Source organism: Antechinus flavipes, chromosome 2, assembly GCF_016432865.1.
Source record: "Antechinus flavipes isolate AdamAnt ecotype Samford, QLD, Australia chromosome 2, AdamAnt_v2, whole genome shotgun sequence".
NCBI classification, from domain to species: domain Eukaryota; kingdom Metazoa; phylum Chordata; class Mammalia; order Dasyuromorphia; family Dasyuridae; genus Antechinus; species Antechinus flavipes.
The window spans coordinates 135,177,416-135,197,410 of record NC_067399.1 but is presented as its reverse complement, the minus strand read 5'-3'; the positions used below and the strand labels follow the sequence as shown (position 1 = coordinate 135,197,410).

The 19,995-nt window shown below is 35.7% G+C and overlaps 1 protein-coding gene across 2 annotated transcripts; it reads right to left on the bottom strand.

The window, feature by feature from the left end:
* Positions 1 to 1,636: 1,636 nt before the first annotated feature.
* On the bottom strand, positions 1,637 to 19,733 carry GOLGA7 (golgin A7). Of its 2 annotated transcripts, XR_007950340.1 has the most exons (7): positions 19,622 to 19,733; positions 19,235 to 19,375; positions 12,105 to 12,257; positions 6,867 to 6,968; positions 5,408 to 5,470; positions 5,062 to 5,135; positions 1,637 to 3,074 (listed from the first exon to the last, which is right to left on the bottom strand). XR_007950340.1 is itself a non-coding variant. In XM_051975576.1 (6 exons), exons 2-5 carry the CDS (start codon positions 19,343 to 19,345, stop codon positions 5,423 to 5,425), a joined length of 414 nt encoding a protein of 137 aa, XP_051831536.1. In that variant the 5' UTR covers positions 19,346 to 19,375; positions 19,622 to 19,733; the 3' UTR covers positions 1,637 to 3,074; positions 5,408 to 5,422. The 2 variants fall into 2 exon arrangements, 1 of the variants encoding a protein (XP_051831536.1); XM_051975576.1 differs by lacking the exon at positions 5,062 to 5,135.
* Positions 19,734 to 19,995: the final 262 nt, after the last annotated feature.

The window sequence follows — 19,995 nt, the reverse complement described above, 5'->3', positions numbered from 1 at the left end:
ATACAGTTGAAATCTCGTGTTTTCTCCTCCTAAAACAACGTGGGGAATTACAATATGTAGATTTTTCATTTATAACCCCAGCTATATAATATGCTATAATCATTCTTCAGTTGATAGGTATCTTTATGTCTAATTCTTTGCAATGATTAATGTGTTACTATACATATTTTGGTGCAAAGAGCATTTGCCTTTCCTTCTGTCACTGGCTTTGGGGTACTAGCCTATCAGTGACCTTTTAGTTCTTCACATAATTGCAAATTTCTTTCCACATACAAAAACCAATATATTCTTGCTTTCCATGCTCTAGGCAGGGGTCCTCAAACTACGGCCCCCGGGCCAGATGCAGCACAAGGATGTTTATCCCCCTCACCCAGGGCTATGAAGTTTATTTAAAGGCCCACAAAACAAAGTTTTTGTTTTCACTATAATCTGGCCCTCCAACAATCTGAGGGACAGTGAACTGGACCCCTTTTTTAAAAGTTTGAGGACTCCTGGGCCCTAGGGTTAAGGTCATTTCATCCCTGAAGAGGAACAGTTACCTCTAGTGACTCTGCTATTAAGTTCATTAAAATGAATTTCCTCTCATGTACTACTCAGCATTAGAAATTTCTTTTGGGTGTGCACAAACATTTAAGACTTCAGAAATTCTAAATGAAGATCCTATGTCTAGTAAATGTAGACTGTGTACTACTAAAGGCCTAATCCTCAAGGCCTAATCCTATACCAAGTCTGGTATAGTCAATACCAGACAATAGTATCACAGCCTTCTCCCCTGAAGTTTATTTCAAGCACCAATGCATTTTCCCCCTACATTTATACTCTTCAAAGATTGGCAGTTTCATCAATGTAGGCTCACCACCAACCAATGCAACCTCTTCATCCTTTAGCAGGTACTCTTTATGAGTAACCGTGGCCAATTTTCTGGTGGTAAGACACTTTAAAACTTAATCAGTTATACTGGTCCTTGGACAACAGAGCCCATCTTGGTATTATACTTAGAACCTTTCCAAATAATTAGGACCTGGCTAGAGATTACATCTCTTCAAGGAGCTAGATTTACCTTTATGCCAGATAAAGTAACAAAGCAGTACTTTATTGGAAGCTGTATTCATATAACTGAAAAGGCAGAGGTAACATTCATATAAATTATGGCTTCACCTAGGGCTTAAATCCAGAGCATTTACCCAATATCTCAGTAACTTCAATTTCTTCTGTCTAAATAAGAGATAACTACTGATATTTTATATGCGGAGGAAGCTTAAAACTTGGGGTGATAAGGTTCTTTAAGGGAAAAAAAGGATTAATGCACATAATATTGACTACCTACCTATCAAAGCAGGGGCTATCAAATATTACAAGATATCACTCACTTGCTCACCACTAATGAAAGCAACCACTTATTAAGATGTTCTTTCATTGCCAGCATTTTTTGGCTGATGGAAAGCTTTGATATACCACCATATATGAAAGAACTCTGAAAAGTACAAAGTGCTAAATAAATTTAAGGAACTACTATTTTTAAAAATGAAAATAGGAAACTCAGGAGTCACAGAATATGTGAAAAACAGCTGGAAGATATACAACTTTATCAAATGAGGTTTAACATCAAACCACCAAGCAAACATAACAGAGACAATTTATTTAAGAAAAGTTTTACTAATGCATTAGTAGTTGGGCAAAGTTATTGCAATGAGTGTGAAAGGCAGACAGACATACTGTTACAGGCTATAGAAAAACAAAAAAGGTTTTATACAATTAAAATATTAAACAAGCCTCTGGGATTTAGGAGAATGACTAACAAATCCATAACAGAAATTAAATCTGGAAGATTAGATCCAGTATTAGCACCTACAATATCACTGGAAGTAGAACTTTAATTCTTTAATTCTTTTCTAGTAAATCCCTTAGCTCTTTCCAAAGAACAATGCTCTCAAACCATAATGATAAACTTAATTTTAAAGTCTTGGAAAACACTGTCATGAAAAATGTAGGTAAGAGAAAAACAAAAATAATGACTTGGATTTTTGGGAGTTTTACTCAGAAAACATTCATATTATTTTACCTGAACTAATTAAAAGACCTATGTGCATCCTGAATACTGAATTCTAGAAAGGCTTATGATTCATAAATTCTGCCAATGGAAATAGTTAAAAATGAGCACATACAGTATTATTCCTACCAAATTATTTTCCTCATAAGTTATATTTATAATAAAGCCATAAGGAAAATGTTCATTACACTTGCTTATTACACATTAAGGGACAGAGCAAGGATGTCTATAGGTCTGATGGTTTAGCATCCACTTTATTGTGCTTACATAGTTTTAATAAAACAAGCAACACATACTACATCCTCCCAATGTTCATGGCAATGCAGTAATGATATAAAATTCTCCAAGGAGAATCAAGGTAACTGGAAATCACATAAAATACTGGTTCACTTAGTATTAAGTGCTACATTAAAAACAAATAGCATTATACATTATCTTTCCAATGAGCTTCAGTATGAGAAACTAACAGTAGAAACAGATCTTCTGGTAATCCTGTGAGTTTCTTGAGGTCTAGGAGATGTGTCAGCAGGCCACAGGCATAGTTTACCCCTCATCAAAAATCATGCCCAGAAGAAAAAAACATTCTTCAATTCAGGGGAAATGAAACCAAACCTGGCTATAACTTGCTGAAATTAAAAAAAAAAAAAAACAACCACCTGGTAGAGATGACAGCATAAATACTGAGCAGAACCAATCGTCCTGGTGGCAGATGAGAAATGGATTTTGGATTGGGCTGATTTACACAGCTCATTAAACTGTTTTGAATTAAAAAAGTGAAATGCTTCATTATAGTTTCTCAGAAATAACTACAAAGATTACATAGTCCTACACAGTTTAAAGACACAAAGTGGATGCTGAGTGACTAGATGTCACTCCAGGAGCGGAATTTTAGAAAGTTAGTCCTTGGAGTAGAATGGCACCATGGCTCTGGCAGCAGATACAAAGGAATGATGCTTGGAGAGGAGGTAGGGGACACTCTGCAGTTGGCCAGTGGACAGAAGAGAGTCCCATTCTGAGACAGACTCTGAAAAAGGAACAAATATAAAGTCTTAGAAAGTTAGAAATACTAAAGTGTGCTTTTATTACTCTCTCCTGAATCAACGACATGAGATTATTGAGTTCTACCTGATGGGTTTTCTGGATTTGCAAGAGTTTTTATTTCATCTAGAACAATGACTATGAATTTAAATTTTAAGTACTGTAAATTCAAATTTTAAAAGTCATTACTTTATTGTGACATTGAGCACATCACCACTGTTTTTCACAAAAGAAGCCTGACCAATATAACATTAGGTACTTCATAGGGCTGGGAAGGGTAAAGAGAGCATTGGCACATTTGCAAAATGTTTTCCATAATGCTTTACAGAAAGTTAAAAAAAAATAAACTGAAAAGTGACAAAATGCTATTGTACTAAAAGTTCTTTTCATGAAGGTCATCTTCCTTTTGTTTATTACTTCATTAAAATATAAATTAACTTCAATCTCCAGACAACTTGCAGATTTGAGGTGTAGAGTTTGGGGAAGTGTGTGTGTAGAGATTGGTGAAACATTAAGTGCACTTTCACATGCCCTCACACACATTCATACAGCTGTTTGACAAGCCCCTAGCCCTTACTGGGTTCTGTTCCTGATGAACATACAACTCTAAAAACACAATTGTGCTGAACAAAAACATTTGCAATTCATGAAACTATCCAGAAGTTCCTAATGTAAATCTTTCCCATTTCAAAAATTTCACAGTTGTTTGAACACTGATAGATTAGCCTCTTGTGTATAATTGCTCAAAACCCCACTACCTCAGAAAAACATTCTGTTTAGCAATAATAGCTGCAAAATGAGTCATGACAAATGAATTGTGCCAAGTCAACGCAGCTGCAATTGATAAACTTATTCCAATGGCAGTAACAAAAGCCACACATAAGGTTTCTGATTGCTCACTTTTAGAAATATCAGTTAAGAAAATTGCAAATCAGAACCCATATAGACAAACAAAACTACAAATTCCAAAATGCTCTTGTTATTTAAGTCTTTTTTATAAGAAGCAAACTTAGGGCACGGGCATTATTATTTACATCTTTGGGTTTTAGGGAAAATTCAGATGACAAGATGACAAGTCTTTAAGAATAGCAAAGTTAACTGTCAAGAATTGCATATAACCTGGACAGAAGCCACTAACAGCTTTGTTCTTCAAAAGTGCTAGAAAGATCCGAAAGCAAAGGAGAGGAAAGGTCCTCATTTTTAAGTTTCTGCTTTTTATGTGGTCCCTCCCACATCTGGAAAAAGTTGTCTGTCTTTGCTACCTTCTGCCACTGTGCAAGACACTAGTTTATAGCAGAAATTAGTTGAGAAAGTCCTCAAGGGTGGATCTCCAGGAGACATGAGACTTCAACCTCCTAAAAGATCTGATACAACTTGGAGAAACTGCCAAAAATGAGGGCATACCAATACCTCCTGCTTCGAGGATGGTACTGTTGCATAGTGGTCAGCTGGAGCAGTTTCAGTGTTTCAGAGAACTTAAAAAAAGAACACTAGCAAAACCACAACATAACAGGTCTATAGATTGTTTTGTAGCATTTATCCATTGATATATATGATATGTATGGAAGGCAGACAGTGATATGTCAGCTGCACAGACTGGGCCGGGGACTAACTCTGCAACTTGACTCTCTTTCCCAAGGCAAGTTAGGACCTTCTCCACAATGGTTTAAGAGGTGCCTTGGGCACAGAGAAGTTTGGATCCTTGCTCTGGGTTATGGCCACCTAACATGTGGCAAAATCAAGATGTGAACTCTTTATCTACTCTGCCTTCCTCTCTATGTCAATGCATTGCTCCCTGACCAGGTCAAGTGATTTCTCTAAACATAAACACTAATTAAAAAAAAAAAAGTGTATGTTCCTTCCAACATACACATATCCCAAAGCCCTTAGGATAAATTTTCTTTATATCCCAAATGCCCTGCATATAATAAGACCTTAACAAATGTTTGTTTAATTTAAGTACTGGTACTCACATTTCTATGTGAACTGATTGATGGCAGGGCCTGAGCAGTCATGTGAGGAGGCTAGTCTAATATATAAAAATAATCTGACACAATATAGACAAAATTAGATTTAGATTTCTATCTAACCAAATTAAACGTTGATTAAGCCAGATTTTACATATTATACTAACAGGATTAATCATTTAAAGACAACACTATTTAACTATACACATTAACTATCCACCACCTCCCCTACAAGATTTCAAAAAGTTTTATATTCTATACAGTGGAAATGTTTATTGAGTAAGAAGAAAAATTCTACATATTCTGAATGTATGGAAAATACTTAAAAATGGAACTCTAATTTGTTATTTACCTTAGACTCCATGGTTTATCTTCCACTGCTCATGCCTCTGTCTTCATAAATGGTAATTTCAATCTATATAGTATAGCTGTTAAGAAAATATACCACTAGATACTAAATGAAGAAAAAGATGATTTTAATTCACTATTGTATCATTACTATTGCTAAATTTTTTTTAAATGTACCAGCTCTATATCCCCTGCTATATTTTGTCTTTAAAATTCATTTAATAAGTGTTCTTTGAGATAATTTTTACTTAACTTAAAAGAAAAAATTCTCACTGATTAATTGCCATTCAAGTAGTTTCACATGTATTATTTTATCAGAAGAAATTCTGGTTCATTTCTTCTCATTCATTTTATTTTTATATAATATCTGTTCAATATCATAATTTTATACTTATGGGAAAAAACCCCGCAATACATACAAGAATATGGGTCTTCCTCCCACCCCATCCCCCATCCACACACACACTTTTGAGTGTAATCAAATGTCTTTAACATGGTTAACAAAACAGGGTTGGATTTTTTATTTTCCTCCAAAGAAAGAGGGAACATAATGGACAGAGGCAGCTGAATGGTACACTGGACAAAGCTGGACTTGCTTGGAATTAGGAAGGTATGAGTTCAAATGGAATTTCAGACACTTGTTGTCTGAGTCTAAGCAAGTCTCTTAACCTTTGTCTGCCTTAATTTTCTCATCTGGACCCATTAATACCGTCTACCTCCTAGAGTTGTGAGGATAAAATGAGATAATATTTACAAAGTGATTAGCAAACTTTTATGTGCTATATAAATGCTAGCTAGTAGCAGGTATTCAAGTCCTACCTTTGACATAAGGGCTACGTGACCATGGGAAAATTCTTTCCATGTTCCAAGCAACTATAAAATTATCAATTGCAATATAATTGCTAACTTGGTACTGGTAGGACTGGGATGTATAATCTGAAATTCCATTTATTTATTAATTCAATAATTTAATTATCAAGTTAAGTTTAATAATTTTATTTACCCAATTCACCCATTTCTTTTCAAAGTTTATAGCTTTTGAAAATATGCACAATATGTCAAGGGTAATGAAATCAAACATCTGGCAGCTGTAACTGATTTAAGCAACAGTCAGATGAACCTATGGAAGAACTGTAATTCATTTGGATGACAAGTTCCACCACACACTGAGTTTATCCATTTCAAAAGGGCTTTTGGTTCAGATCTCTGCAGCTGAAGAGCATTACTCATATCAAAACTAATATTACTACAAGATGCCCACAAAACCACCAAGAAAGATGGTATTAAGAATACTAACAGTTTACAAAACACAAAAGAAGATATCAAAGAAAATAGTTGGTAGAAAAAATACAAGTATCATACACAAAAATTTTCTAGGACAGTTGGTAAAAACAATGTTAATTTATCTCCCGCCTATACCAATATTGTCACTTTAATTTTCTTATCTCTAACAAAAAAGATACAACACGAAGTCCTCTCTCAATTGGGTCTGTCAGAAGGAGGCCTTGTGGAGCATAAATCTTCTCATTCTGTTCCTGAATATATTTGGTGATTTTCTTCAGAACCTGTCAGAAAGAAACACCCAATCTTTTAGACTTTAGTGACAGTTCTTTTAAGTTATCAACTGGCTGTATAAACCTAGTTTTAAAGGAGAGTATACAGAAGTTCCTATGGTTTGCTACAGTTTTGATAAATGGTTTTTATGCAGGTAATAGTAGGTCAGTCAAAACATATTTATTAAGCACCTACTATATGCCAGGCACTTTTGTAATGCAGCACTAAGAATACAAATAAAGCAGTTTCTGTTTTCAAGGATCTCAGAGTCTAACAGGGAACAAAAGATATAAAGAACTATGTATAAACAAGCTATGTATAGGACAAATTGAAGATAACCAATAGAAGGCAAGCACTGAAGGAACTGATAACTTCCAGAAAGAAAAATACATACTTGTTCCTTCTACTTCCTCATGGCACACTCACTATATAAATCTTTGCAATCTGGCCTTTTTTTTCCCCCTTGCTTCACTGGATCAGTATCCTGAGGTCACTAATGATCAATAAATCCAATCCCCAGTCCTCACACAGTATGTGACAGATACTTTTTTGCAGCATTTGATAATAATCACAAAATTTCACAGCTGGAAAAAATCCTAATGGCAGACTGGATCAGCCAATACTTAATGAATAAAATCTTATAGGATACTAACAAACATTGGTCATTCAGTCACCATTTGCAAACATCCAATGGGGGAAATTCAATCTCTCCCATTCCATTCCCTTAGACAACTCTGTTGTTTTTCCTTACATTGAAGCAAAACTTGACTCACTATAATTTCTAATTATTGCTATTTGTTTTGTCTCCCAGGACGATGCAGAAGAAAAAAGAATCTTTTTCATATTCTGAGGAGTCACTATGTCACTATGTGACAGCTATCCTATATCCTCTGCAATCTTCTATTATTCAGGCTAAAATTTTTCATCTCCTCCAACTGATCTTTGTATGGCAATGACCTCAAGTCCCTTCACTTTCTCAGCCAACCTCCTCTGACATGAATATAACTGAAGTCAAGACAGATTATGAAGGACATACCTAGAAGGGAACATAATACTCAAGACATGATATAATCAGGTGACAGTAAGTGGGAATACATGATTATTTTTTATTCTGCATACTATGATTTTTTAAAATACAGATTAGAATAGTACTGGTTTTCGTTTTGGGGCTACATCCTGATACCTATTTTGAGTTTGAATTCTAATAAATTCCCCACATATTCTAGGCTTTAGATTCCACAGGGCAGAGACATTTTTCACCCTTATATCCTAAGAATATATGCTTAGCACTGTGCAACTACACAGGAGATGCTTAATATACAATGAAATGGACTAAATATAGAGAAAATTTTTCCTATTTTTTTCTTAAGGAATATGAATGACTTTCAATGAATAGTTATGTTAACATATCTTCCATTATTAAGGGCAGTTCTTAGCTTCTCTTTAAGCTAATTTTAGCTATCTATCTGACTATAGCATAGGACAATTATCGTAAGTAATGACTGTAACAAAGATAAAAGTTATTTCAGAACTAGCAAGACTATTTTCTTTGTAATACACATGACCTTTAATTTCCTGATGGTTTTCCAGCAACGAAATTTCTGATACTATGATCACTTTCAACACCATTAAGCGTGATGTTAGTCCTTGACTGACTATACAAGTGAACTAATAAATTAATAAACAGAATATTGAAGTTTATATAACTCAAGGAAAATGGAGGCAATAATCAGGTAGAATGCAAGGTAAATTCTACTAATTGTTAATTCTTCAGATTCAATAAAGGACTGAGTCTGAGAAACAAGAAAGAAATTTAAGGCTATTAGAATATGCAGGGAATTAGATGATCCTAGATCTTTAATGGCTATGCTAATAAAGTGAAACAATTACTCCAGTAATTCCTACCAAAATGGAAATCTTTAGGTATGGATCCACTAATGACTGTTGTGTCTGAGGATCAGCTTAACTGAACTGAGAGGTCCACCATATCAAATGTATGGTACCAGGTGATGCAAAGTTCCTGTGAAAGAGAAAACTTGAAGCAGATGCCATCTGCAGCTGCCCAGACCAATGAAATCATAAGAATCTGAAATGCTGAATTATCAACTAGAAATGAAAAATTATAAAGATTATTTCCAACTAGCGACAGTTTTAGCAATTCCTCTTCTGGCCCTATTTGTAAAGCTCTTAAATATGAGGCTCCAATTTTTACACACTTCTTTAAATTAACACTATTGTTTAGAGATTAAAAACACTAGGGAAAAAAGGGACAAAAATTTTGTGAAAATACTGGAAACATTTTTAAAATTTGGATTAGTAATATGGTGGGCAAAAGTAACCAGTATATTGAAGATGGCAATCTAGATATGTGATTATAAAATAGGTTATATTTCAATATTCTACACTATTATTAATTAGTTTGTTTTTTTAAAGATGATAAGCACTTAAATGTTCTTAAGAGAGTAGCTTATGGCTTGGAAAGGAGATCTACTGCACTAAGCCACTGAATTTGTGGTAGGCTCCTTAGAGAAAGGGAGCTTTCATTTCTTCCTAGAACACAAATTTACCTTCAGTAACAGAACATTTTCCTACTTTCAATTTCAAGGAAAGTTTAAGTTCAGTTAATTTTTAAGAAGCAAAAAGTCTTAACCCCTATCTCTCTATCACTACCTGTCAATCATCCTCAAATAATGAATGGAAGGAAGGAAGCCATAAAGATGGCTAGCTCAAGTCTCTCAAACTCTCCAATTTCCCTCTTGGTTCAGCCGCCAGAAATGGAAATTGGAGATTCAGTATCCCCTCACCCCAATCCATTAGAACTCAAAGATACTCTCTCAGAAAATGTCTGCATGACTGATTTCAAAGAAAGGATGCCTTAAGAAAAGTATCCCTCCCTCTTTTCTTGAGTAAGAGATTACTACCAGAGAAATAACACTCCATTTTGTTCTATCAAATTCAACTTTTGTGGGGTAAGGTTTTAATTTAAATTTTAATAGCAACAATGCAAACTTGGACAGCAGGTCAGAAAGAAGACAATTGTGTCCATGAGATTTAAAATCCTATTATTTTATAGAAGTCATACTATAGCAAACAAGGTGTTTAAAAAAAACTTTTTTAGCCAAATCACAGCATCCAACAAAAACTATCCCCTTCCTCAAACTTTCAAAACAGCCACAATTTGTACAATGTGCACAAAGATAAAACATTCTTAACTATAATTAAACTTTATTATTGGCTAACTTCTCCCTAAGAATACTAAACTGGAGCAAGACCAAGAAAAAAGAACATAGGTTTAGCCAAATGAAATACAATGTGTCTCCCAACCTCCCTCTCTCCTGAGATTCAGCCTTTTTTTTTTAAGTAACAAAAATTCTTGCCTTTCTATTTTTCAATTTTTTTGGATACGCCACAGAAGTAGATAACTTCTTTATATTTTATGAGTTGATAGCCCACAGTATAGCTTTCTATTGGCTTTCTTCCTGTTCCCTAAAAACAATGGGATAGCATCAAAGAAATGACAATAAGGCCCTTATTTTTCCTTTATTTTAAAATAATATTGTGCAGAAAGACACTTCTAGTTAAATGTATAGGAAAAACCAACAGCATTTTTGATTGAAAAATACTCAAAACTAAAGTGATCTATTACCTTGTTATTATGAATAAATTACATAATTCTAAGGGATAAGTTTTATTCTTTACTTTTCTAAATATAATAATAAATGTATATTTATAAAAAATTCAAAAAAAAAGTCACTCAATGAAATTGTAATTAATTGAGTTTCTTTCTTTTCTTTAGTTAATTACCCACATCCTTTTCCCTACATGTAGCTGTGTCTTAGTTTGGTTTATGAATCAAATTTATTTACTACACCAAATAACAGAAGCACAGACACTTGATTAAGGAGAACCATAAATACTACCAATAGAAGCCTAAGAAGAAAAATATCTACAAGATCAAAATTTCCTTTGTGTCTAATACCAAAACTACCTTCTAAAATTTCACATTAAAATCTACAGGGCAGCTAGAAGGTGAAGTGGAAAGAACACTGGCCCTGATTCAGGAGTACCTGAGTTTAAATCTGGTCTCACTTAACACTCCCTGTCATATGACCCTAGGAAAGTCATTTAACCCCAATCGCCTTGTAAAACAAAACAAAAACAAATTAAAATCTGTAATGCTTTTCTGTGAAGTGCTTCGACCCTGCATCAACATTTCAACTTAAAGATTATTTCTAAAATTTAAGAGAGAGGTTCAAATCTACTAAGATAAATTGCAAAGGAGCAGAAAATTTTATGAATTTTTTTATTAAAATCTACTAGCATCACTAATACCATCTTTTAAAACTACAATTTATAACATATTAAGCTAAATGTCTTTCATTCTCAAATAACAATAATATTTATTGTTGATGTTAGTCCAAGGTTTGCATATATTCATCAGAAACCCAGATAAATAATAAAAGGAACCTATTACAATCTGAAAAAGTTTGTCATCAAGTCTGAAAGGTAAAAAAACCTTATTTATATACACCATTAAACATGAATAAGAAATTTTGTGGTAATGTGCTTTTACTTCAATTTAGAAATATTACATTATCAGATTTTAAAAACCAATCTTCAACAAAATTATCTATAAATACATTCAATGACCTGTCATTTACTAAAAGGAATATGGAAACACCATACAATACATGATCAGAAAAGAAGATGCTATATCCAAAAGCATTTAATATTTTTTGATACCATGTGATATAAGGATGAAAGACCATGATTTTTCTGTTAATAAATAAAACAAGTTCTTAGGTCAAAAATATACAGAATTTGGGAAGTGAGTATATTGCCTATATCTAATTATCTTGATATTTTAAAATAAACTCTTTTGCCTAGAGGGTAAACTCAAGGCAGAAATTTGTCACTTGGTAACCAGCCTCTCTAAACTTAGACCAATCCTTAAATGACATTCCATTGTTAGGCACACACTTGAAAACTTTTTAGCATAAAAGAATCCTCCAGAACATGTGCTCCACAGATAAGTTTTTAACAACCTAGGGTTACTACTACACTTACAAAGAGGTACAAAAGAAAGATTTTAACGAAGGCAAGAAGGCAAAGGTAAAAGTGTTTTTCACACTCCCACACAACTTTACCTTCTCATAATGTGTTTCCATGCACAAAAAGATAGTATATGCTGTCAAACAGGCTAAACAGCCTTCAAGGTAAGACTGGCCCCCAAGTTTTTCTGCTTCAGCATAAAGGTTATTTAGAGTACGAACTGTTTCTTCAAACTGCTGCCGGTCAATCTATAGGAAAAACAGAAATGAAAAAGACATGTTTTTAAGAAATGTGTAATCACCAATGTATAATATTCTACTTCAAATTTGAAGAAATTATTATTTGCTGGCTAGTCATAACTATTAATGAAAATTAAACAATTAGCTCCACCTCTCCCACTGACATTAAACATTTGTAAAATTCAATGTTACCTTCTTCTTTTTTTTTTTTTTAAACCCTAATTTCTAGGTGACTTAATCTACAAACACGTTAATGAGAATATAGATCCATGGCTTTCCTTTTGTCTACTAGTGTATTTCGTTTAGAATATCTCAGTGTATAACATTTGACACTGAACATGTAGATTAACTAAACAATACTGGTATAATTCTTACCTCTGAAACCTTCCAATTGTTTTTCCTGATCCCAATTCGTGAGATTCTTAGGCTCTCCTTATCTGTCTTCCATGCATACTATTTCAGAATTATTTTCAATCCTTCACTGTTCCCTGCTCGTAACAGACAATTCATCTGCCAATCTGGTCTATATTTCAATGACTAAAACTTAGTCAAATACATATTTACTTATTACAAATATGGATATCGCTTCCTTTTCTCAAATACATTGATAAAGGAGTTACTGCTTAATTCCTCTTTCATTCCTTAACCTTTTATAATCTGGTTTCTGACCCTATTTGACCTCATTCAATGGCAGATCCTCTTCACAAAATTATCAAAGACCTCTTCACTATCAAATGTGTTAGTCTGTATTCAGTCCTAATCCTTCTTGATCTCCTCTTGCATCTGACACTCTCTTCCTTAATACTTTTTTTTCCCCTTGGGTTTTCATGATGGTCCTTTCTCCTATTTTACCTTCTACCCGTCTTACAAGTCTTCAGTCTTCTTTGTTGTTGTTGGTTCCTCCCCCCCCCCCCCCCCCCATTTTTATTCATTTTGAACTTAAATACAAAAAGGGAAAATTTTCCACAGAACAATATAAAAAGAAGATTCACTATAAAACCATGAAATTCAATTTCACACAGTTGACTTTTTTAAGCCTTTGTGCATTCTTCCTTCACGTCAGCCCCTCTAAAATTCAGACCTGGATTCTCTTTTCCATATTCTCTTGGTAACCTTATATACTTCCATCTAGAATCTCTGTGCAGATGACCCCTAGATCTATATGATCAGTCCCAGTTTTTCCCTTGATAGCATCACCAATTGTCTTTTGGGCATTTTAAACTGAATGTCTTCAAGACATCTTAAACTCAATGTGTCCAAAACTGAGTTTATTATTTCCTCCACCCCCCCACCCCAAATCCTCATTTCCTTCTTTTTGTTTAAGGCACTACTTTGCTTCTAGTCTCCCAGATTTATAACCCTGGTCTTACCCTCAATCTACAAATCTAATCATTTGTCAGATCTTGGCATTTTTACCTTTCAGCATCTCTTATATGACTCCTCTCCCATAGCATAGTTTGAGCCCTTATTAACTCTTGTTTAGATTGTTGAAACTGCTCCCAAACTAATCTCCCTGTTTCATGTCTCACTCTACACAGACCTTGTCCATCCTATACACTTTTATCAAACTAATTTTTTTTAGGGTAATGAGGTGGTGAGGTGGATAGAGTGCTAGGCTGGGAGTCAGGAAGACCCAAGCTCAAATTCCATCTCAGACTCTTGTAACTGTGTGACCCTAGGTGAGTTACCTATGCACTCCTCAGTTTCCTCATCTGTAAAATGAGCTGGAGAAGGACATGACAAACCACTTCAGCATTTTTGCCAAGAAAACCTCAAATGGGGATTATCTGGGAATGACTAAAATGACTGAATTTCAAATGGCTTGATTAGTTATATCTAGGTTAATGCCACTAACTTCCTTAAATCAGTAGATTCCAGCTACAAAACTCATCTTGGTCACCTGACAACTTGACTACCTCTTTTCTCTTCCAATGGTTTCCTGTAATTCAAGATGCTACATTAAACCACATTCTTCTTATTGGATAGCTGTAATCTTACCTTTCCTAAAGCACTACCAACATTTGAAGATGAAGACATCTGAAGTCTCTCTTTCCTGTATAAAGTCTTCTCTGACATGGAAATCACAGAATCTTAGAATGGTTACATAAATGATAGCTATGATTATCACTTCCTACTGAATCATGTCTATCAAATCCACACAATAATAAGGAAAATATAGCCAATTCCAAAATGTGTCTGCAAAGTTATAACATAGCCAAAAAGAGCCTTTGAACTAAAAAATGCTCAGCTACAAAATCTCCAAAATGCTTTGTTCCTATATGATCAGAATCATTCAGCAAAGTGATTCTACACACAGCAGGTTGTGGAAAAGGAGGCCACTATGTGACATGAAAGAAAATGAACTGATTTTTTTTTTTAAAGCAAGTGCTAAGCAATTAGTTTAAGTTTTTAAAAAGTAGTAATAGAGATAAAAAAAAAAAAAGTGACCACTAGCAGCAAATGCAGATAGCACATGCAGTAAGAAAGGACTCTAGGGAACACACCTAGGAATTTCAATCTTACTATTTTATCTTTACACATTTGGGAGAGAACTATCAGTGTCCTACTTTGGCACCTGAGTGGATGATATCAGATGTACAAGAAAGAGGTAACAGAAATCTGAATAAAGTTAGGCTGAAAAAGGAAAGAAAAATAGGAACCAGGATGTATAAACCTAGAATTCTTACATTTTTGATGAAAAATATGATAAAAAGCAAAGGACTAAAGTCTAAGCAATTTACTGTGGCAACTAAGTAGACCAGATAAAGAGAATTTTTTTTTTATTTGTCGTTTACCTACTTCAATTAACAAAATAATTCTCTTCATACTTCTCTTATAATTAGAGTCTAAAAATTTGACTAAATTACAAAAAACCTTTTTTTTAAAACAACAAAGTCAAATAAAACGAAACAATAGAGACACTGGGGAAAATCCATTTATATCAACAGAATTCTAGTCAAAAACTAAAAAGATGCAAATATTTTACAAAATGGAATTTCTTCACACTATGTATAGAAGTATTACAAATGATCAGTTTTCTCTATTAGCTTGCCAACTTTATGCTGTTAATAAAGGACAATCAGTGCCTACTGCAAAGCAATAAACAAAATTTCTAGGGTAAGGGAACAACAACAAAAAGAAGTCTTTCAAAATGCCAGCAAAAAAAGCAATGAAAATTTAACCCTGTAATTTAAATTTAATCTTAACACACCCACAATCAAAGCTTTCAAAAATGCCAGTTTAAAGTATAAGCTGATGTTTTTATACCCTCCCAATGCCACATTATACAATATCATACATATTCCCTAGAGTGTTCACTAATACAAAGGATTTCAAAATTTTAAAACATCAATTTCCTTTATGAATGAGCAGAGAATTTAGTAAATTTTGTTGCTGTAATCAGACTATAAAGTGAAGGTTCTGCTACACAGAGAGACTTAGAAGATTAATGTCTGACTCTGCATGTGTACATCTGGCAAGAAAGCTACTAGGGCAAAGAATCTGGTTTTTAAAACCTGAAAACAAGTCTTGTCATATCTGAAGTGGCAGTGAAAAAGGAGAAACTCTCCATTATATTTAGGTTTGATAATATGAAATGAAAGCACACAATATGCAATCCCAAAAGTTGTTTCCACTCAAGGAATAGTAGTCCTGACAAGGATAGAAGCTACAGCAAAACAAGTCTGTGCCCTCAAGTCATTCACACAAAGAGATAATAAAAACTACACATACTTAACAATAAAAAAACTGTCATATTTAAAGGTACAAATTGTCATAGGAAGGTTCAGGAGAGATTGCATTCATTTTGGAAGATAAGGACAAATACAAGGGCTCAAGAAAGATCTTGCTTAAATGATTACACTGAAAAAATAAATTTTCCACAGGTGCAAATGTGGAGAACAGTCTAGCAAGAATGAGAGTATAAGAAAATGAATATACTTGGGAAATTGAAAATAGCCCAGTTTTGCAAGAGGATAGTATATATGAAATGGAAGGGGGAAACAAAGATGGAAAAGTAGGTTAAAAATATACACTGAAAGACTGAGTTTGAACTTAAATTTTTACATGAAAGAAAGATTCGCTGAATGTTTTAAATGGGGAAAGAACAAAATTGGAATTGTGATTTAAGATTAATCTGGCAGCACTACATAGTATAGCTTGGGAAAAATATTAAGAGTTTAGGAAGCCAACTATAAGATTATTATGGTAGTATTGATAAGTGGCAATGAGAGGTCAACTGAAGTGGAAAAGAAGGGATAACATAAAAGATTTTTGTAAATAGGGGACCTTATGAACTCAATGGATATCTGGAAAGAGTAAAATCAAAACTAAAAAAACAAGAATCCAGCCATAGTATAATATCACCAAGAAGGAACTAACAATCTATGATGAAATTCTCTGGCCACACTGACAATGTTAATCAGCTGGCAGAAATAAAGAGGCAATGCTACCTTCTAAGCCCATCTAGAGGCTAGATGAAAGGAAGCTTTAAATGAAGTCACTGACATAATTATAGGATCACAGCTCAAAAGGAACTTCGAGGTCATCTAGTCCAAATGACTTACTTTACAGATGATGACCCGAAGCACAGAGAAGTGAAGTAACTTATCAAGGGTCCCAAAAGCCGAGAAAGCTAAATTTGAATCCAGATCATTTGATTTCAAAGTCAGCACTTTCCTCTCACATAATTTTCCATTTAAGAAACCTCTGAAGAAAAAGTTTGTGGGAAACATGATGAATATAGTTTGGGGTATGCTAAGAGAGAGAAACTGTTAGCAGAGGGTCCAGATGTGATGTCAGCCAGAAGACAGAGCTAGGAGTCTGGACTATGAAGAAAAGTCAAGGATTGGATCTGGTCTGAGAATCAACTACAGTCAAATGGACAAGTCATGAGAGACGCAGCAAGTAAAAAGGACCAGGGTAGTCAGACACAGAATTGGGGAATAGCTTCAATTAGGAGGGAGAGAAGGTCAAGGACCCAGAGAAGGATTAGTGAAGGGGAAGAGAACCACAAGAGTGCACAAGCCAAGGAGAGAATTTTAGGGAAAGTATAATAAAAACAGCAAAAAAGCCAAAGACAATGAAAACAGAGAAAAGGGCATTTGATTGGGCACTTAAAAAGGCAATGATGACCTCAGAAAGGGCAGTTTCAGTAAAGTTCCATCCAAAGATGGAAATCAGATTGTTTCTAATTCTCTTCTGTTGGGAGTTTAAAAGCTAATTAATTTCATCTAATTCATATGGATTTTAATATTTAAAATATGTTATACTATTTTTAAAAATTTCCTGTGACAATAGTCAACTTTTTATTTACTTAAATAAGCTTCTCCAAAAGGCCAGAAGAAGTGACTTCAAAGCAGGTGCTTTGGGAAAGGTTGTGACAGAAATGCCAGTTGTGCCTAGCTGAGGTACTATTTTTTTCACTGATGACTGATATTTTGCTGACTCACAGTTTCAGGATTAATAACTAACCTCAATATTTACTTGGCATTTCACAAATGTGGGTTAATCCACAAAACATCTTGATAAAGTGGTTTGATCTTCATTTTCACAAGAATACTTAAGTGCCTAACCTTAAAGGAATACGTAGGATATGGTAGATTTGCTATTTCTATTCTGAATAGCTCATTATTAGGTAGGACAACCCCACAGATTCCATGATGGATTTATATTACTACGAAAGGAAATTTCTCAAGTGCAGGCTCATCTACACCCACTGATTCCATGACCAACATTCCTTACCCCACACCCACCACCTGCCTAAACACCTCAGAGTAAACTGTCAAGAGGAAAACAAAAAACAAGCAACTAAGCCTGATCCCATTTAACCTCTAATTAACCTCAGCATGGGAAATAGTTTGCCTATGAACGTACCTGTGTGTGCACATGCGTGCATACACACACAACCTCTGTCAGTAAACCACACTTTGTCCATGGCTTCTACATCAATATTGTTATAGTAGTATTTATACTATACATAGCATTATGTATATATGCTATATGTATACAACATACCACATATGTAATATATATGCAGAATACACTACATATAATGCACACTACATATGTACTATATAGGTAATATACATCCTATGCTCTACATATTTAATACACTACTATGTTATACACACATGTGTATACTATATATAGCCTTGCGTATATATATACTACACATACATTTGATATATATATTTTACTACATATATTACTATACGTACATATATACTTTATATATATACTATCCAGACTGTGTATACTATATATAGCATTATACTATATGTAAAATTGTGTATATATGTATACATACACAACACACTATATATCGAATACGTATATATCATAAATACATATGTAAATATTTTATATAGTATACTACATGTAACATTGTGTATCATACTATAGAACATTATATGTATTATTTATATATGCTATACATATATACTATAAATACTATACTAATATACATGTATATGTATTTTATGTAGTAAACTGCGTATAGCACTATGTGTTATACTATATAGCATTATACTATAGATAGCATTGTGCCTGTGTGCAATATACCCGCTCTACCAGTCTGTTACCTATGTGGCACAGACATTTCCTAATCATTAAAACAGAGCAGCGGGGTGTCAGTTTAGGAAAGAGCTCAGGACCACCGACAATAGGTGATTTTTACTTTTTGCCCACTACAATGCAATCCGTAAGACTTTTGATGCAGGCACCCTTCCGCTCTCACCCAGTCAACACCGCCTACAAAGCTGCTATTGCTACTGCTGCAGCTGGGGCGGCCCTAGTATCCAGCCTGTTTTCCCCGCAGCATTCATCCCTGGGACTCTGGTGTGTCGACACCCCTCCCCCCCCCATCTCTGCCTCAGTTTCCCCATCTGCAAGTCCTAGAGAAGAGGTCGTTCCCCATGCCTTCACCCCTTCCTCGACTCAGGAAGGAAGCTGTCAGCGGGCGGCGCGACTCCCTCGGGGCTCCGTACCCGGTTTTCCAACTCGGCGGGGAACTTGGTCTGGAACTGGCACCGGGTACCGCTGCTGTAGTCCCGCTGGATGAAGACCTTGCCGGACACGGGCGCCTGCTGTGGCCTCATGGCGGGCGGGCGGGGCCGGGCCGCGCTGCGCTGCAGGGGATACGACAACACGGTTCTCCTCAGGCCCCCAGCTCCGGCCGCGCCCGGAGAGGCCGGGCCGGGGAGCCGGCCCGTGACAGCGGCCCCGGAGACCCCGCCCGCCCCATGACGCCCAGCTCAGCCGTCCCCTCCCCACGCGGCCACCCAGTGTTCTTCCACGGGGCCCGCGCCCCGACCACCCAGGACCGGCCCAGCCCACCTTCGCCACCCCCCCCCCCCGGCCAGGGAAACACCGACCCGCCTCCTCCGTGGCCCTCCAGCGGCTGTCGCGCGGCCTCGCCCCTCACTTACGACCTGCTGCAAACAAGCCTCCTCTCCCCCCACCCTAAAATCTTCTCCCTTCGCCGACGTCCCCTGCCCCACCCACTCCAGGCGGCCGTAAAGTGAAACGGCCGCGATCGTGCGAGAACCGGCTGGGCGGTGCTTTCCGCTAAATGGTCCCGCCCCTCTGGGGCGCAGGCTCCGGAGAGAGGCGAGAAATGCAGGCATGGGAAGGGGGAGGAGCTGAACCGTCGGTGGGAGGGACTTGGCTTTGCGTCACTGGAGCGGTTCAAGAAGTTTGTTACTTCCTGGTGTTTTCCCAAGTTCTGAGCTCCAGCCCCAAAGGCTGC

Coding starts and splice junctions, on each gene's coding strand:
- GOLGA7 (XM_051975576.1), bottom strand. CDS start 19,345: ATGAGGCCACAGCAGGCGCCCGTGTCCGGCAAGGTCTTCATCCAGCGG. Junction 12,258..19,234: donor CCGCCGAGTTGGAAAACCGG/GTACGGAGCCCC, acceptor TTTTTCCTATAG/ATTGACCGGCAGCAGTTTGA. Junction 5,471..6,866: donor TTGAGAGAGGACTTCGTGTT/GTATCTTTTTTG, acceptor TATACTATATAG/ATTGAAATTACCATTTATGA.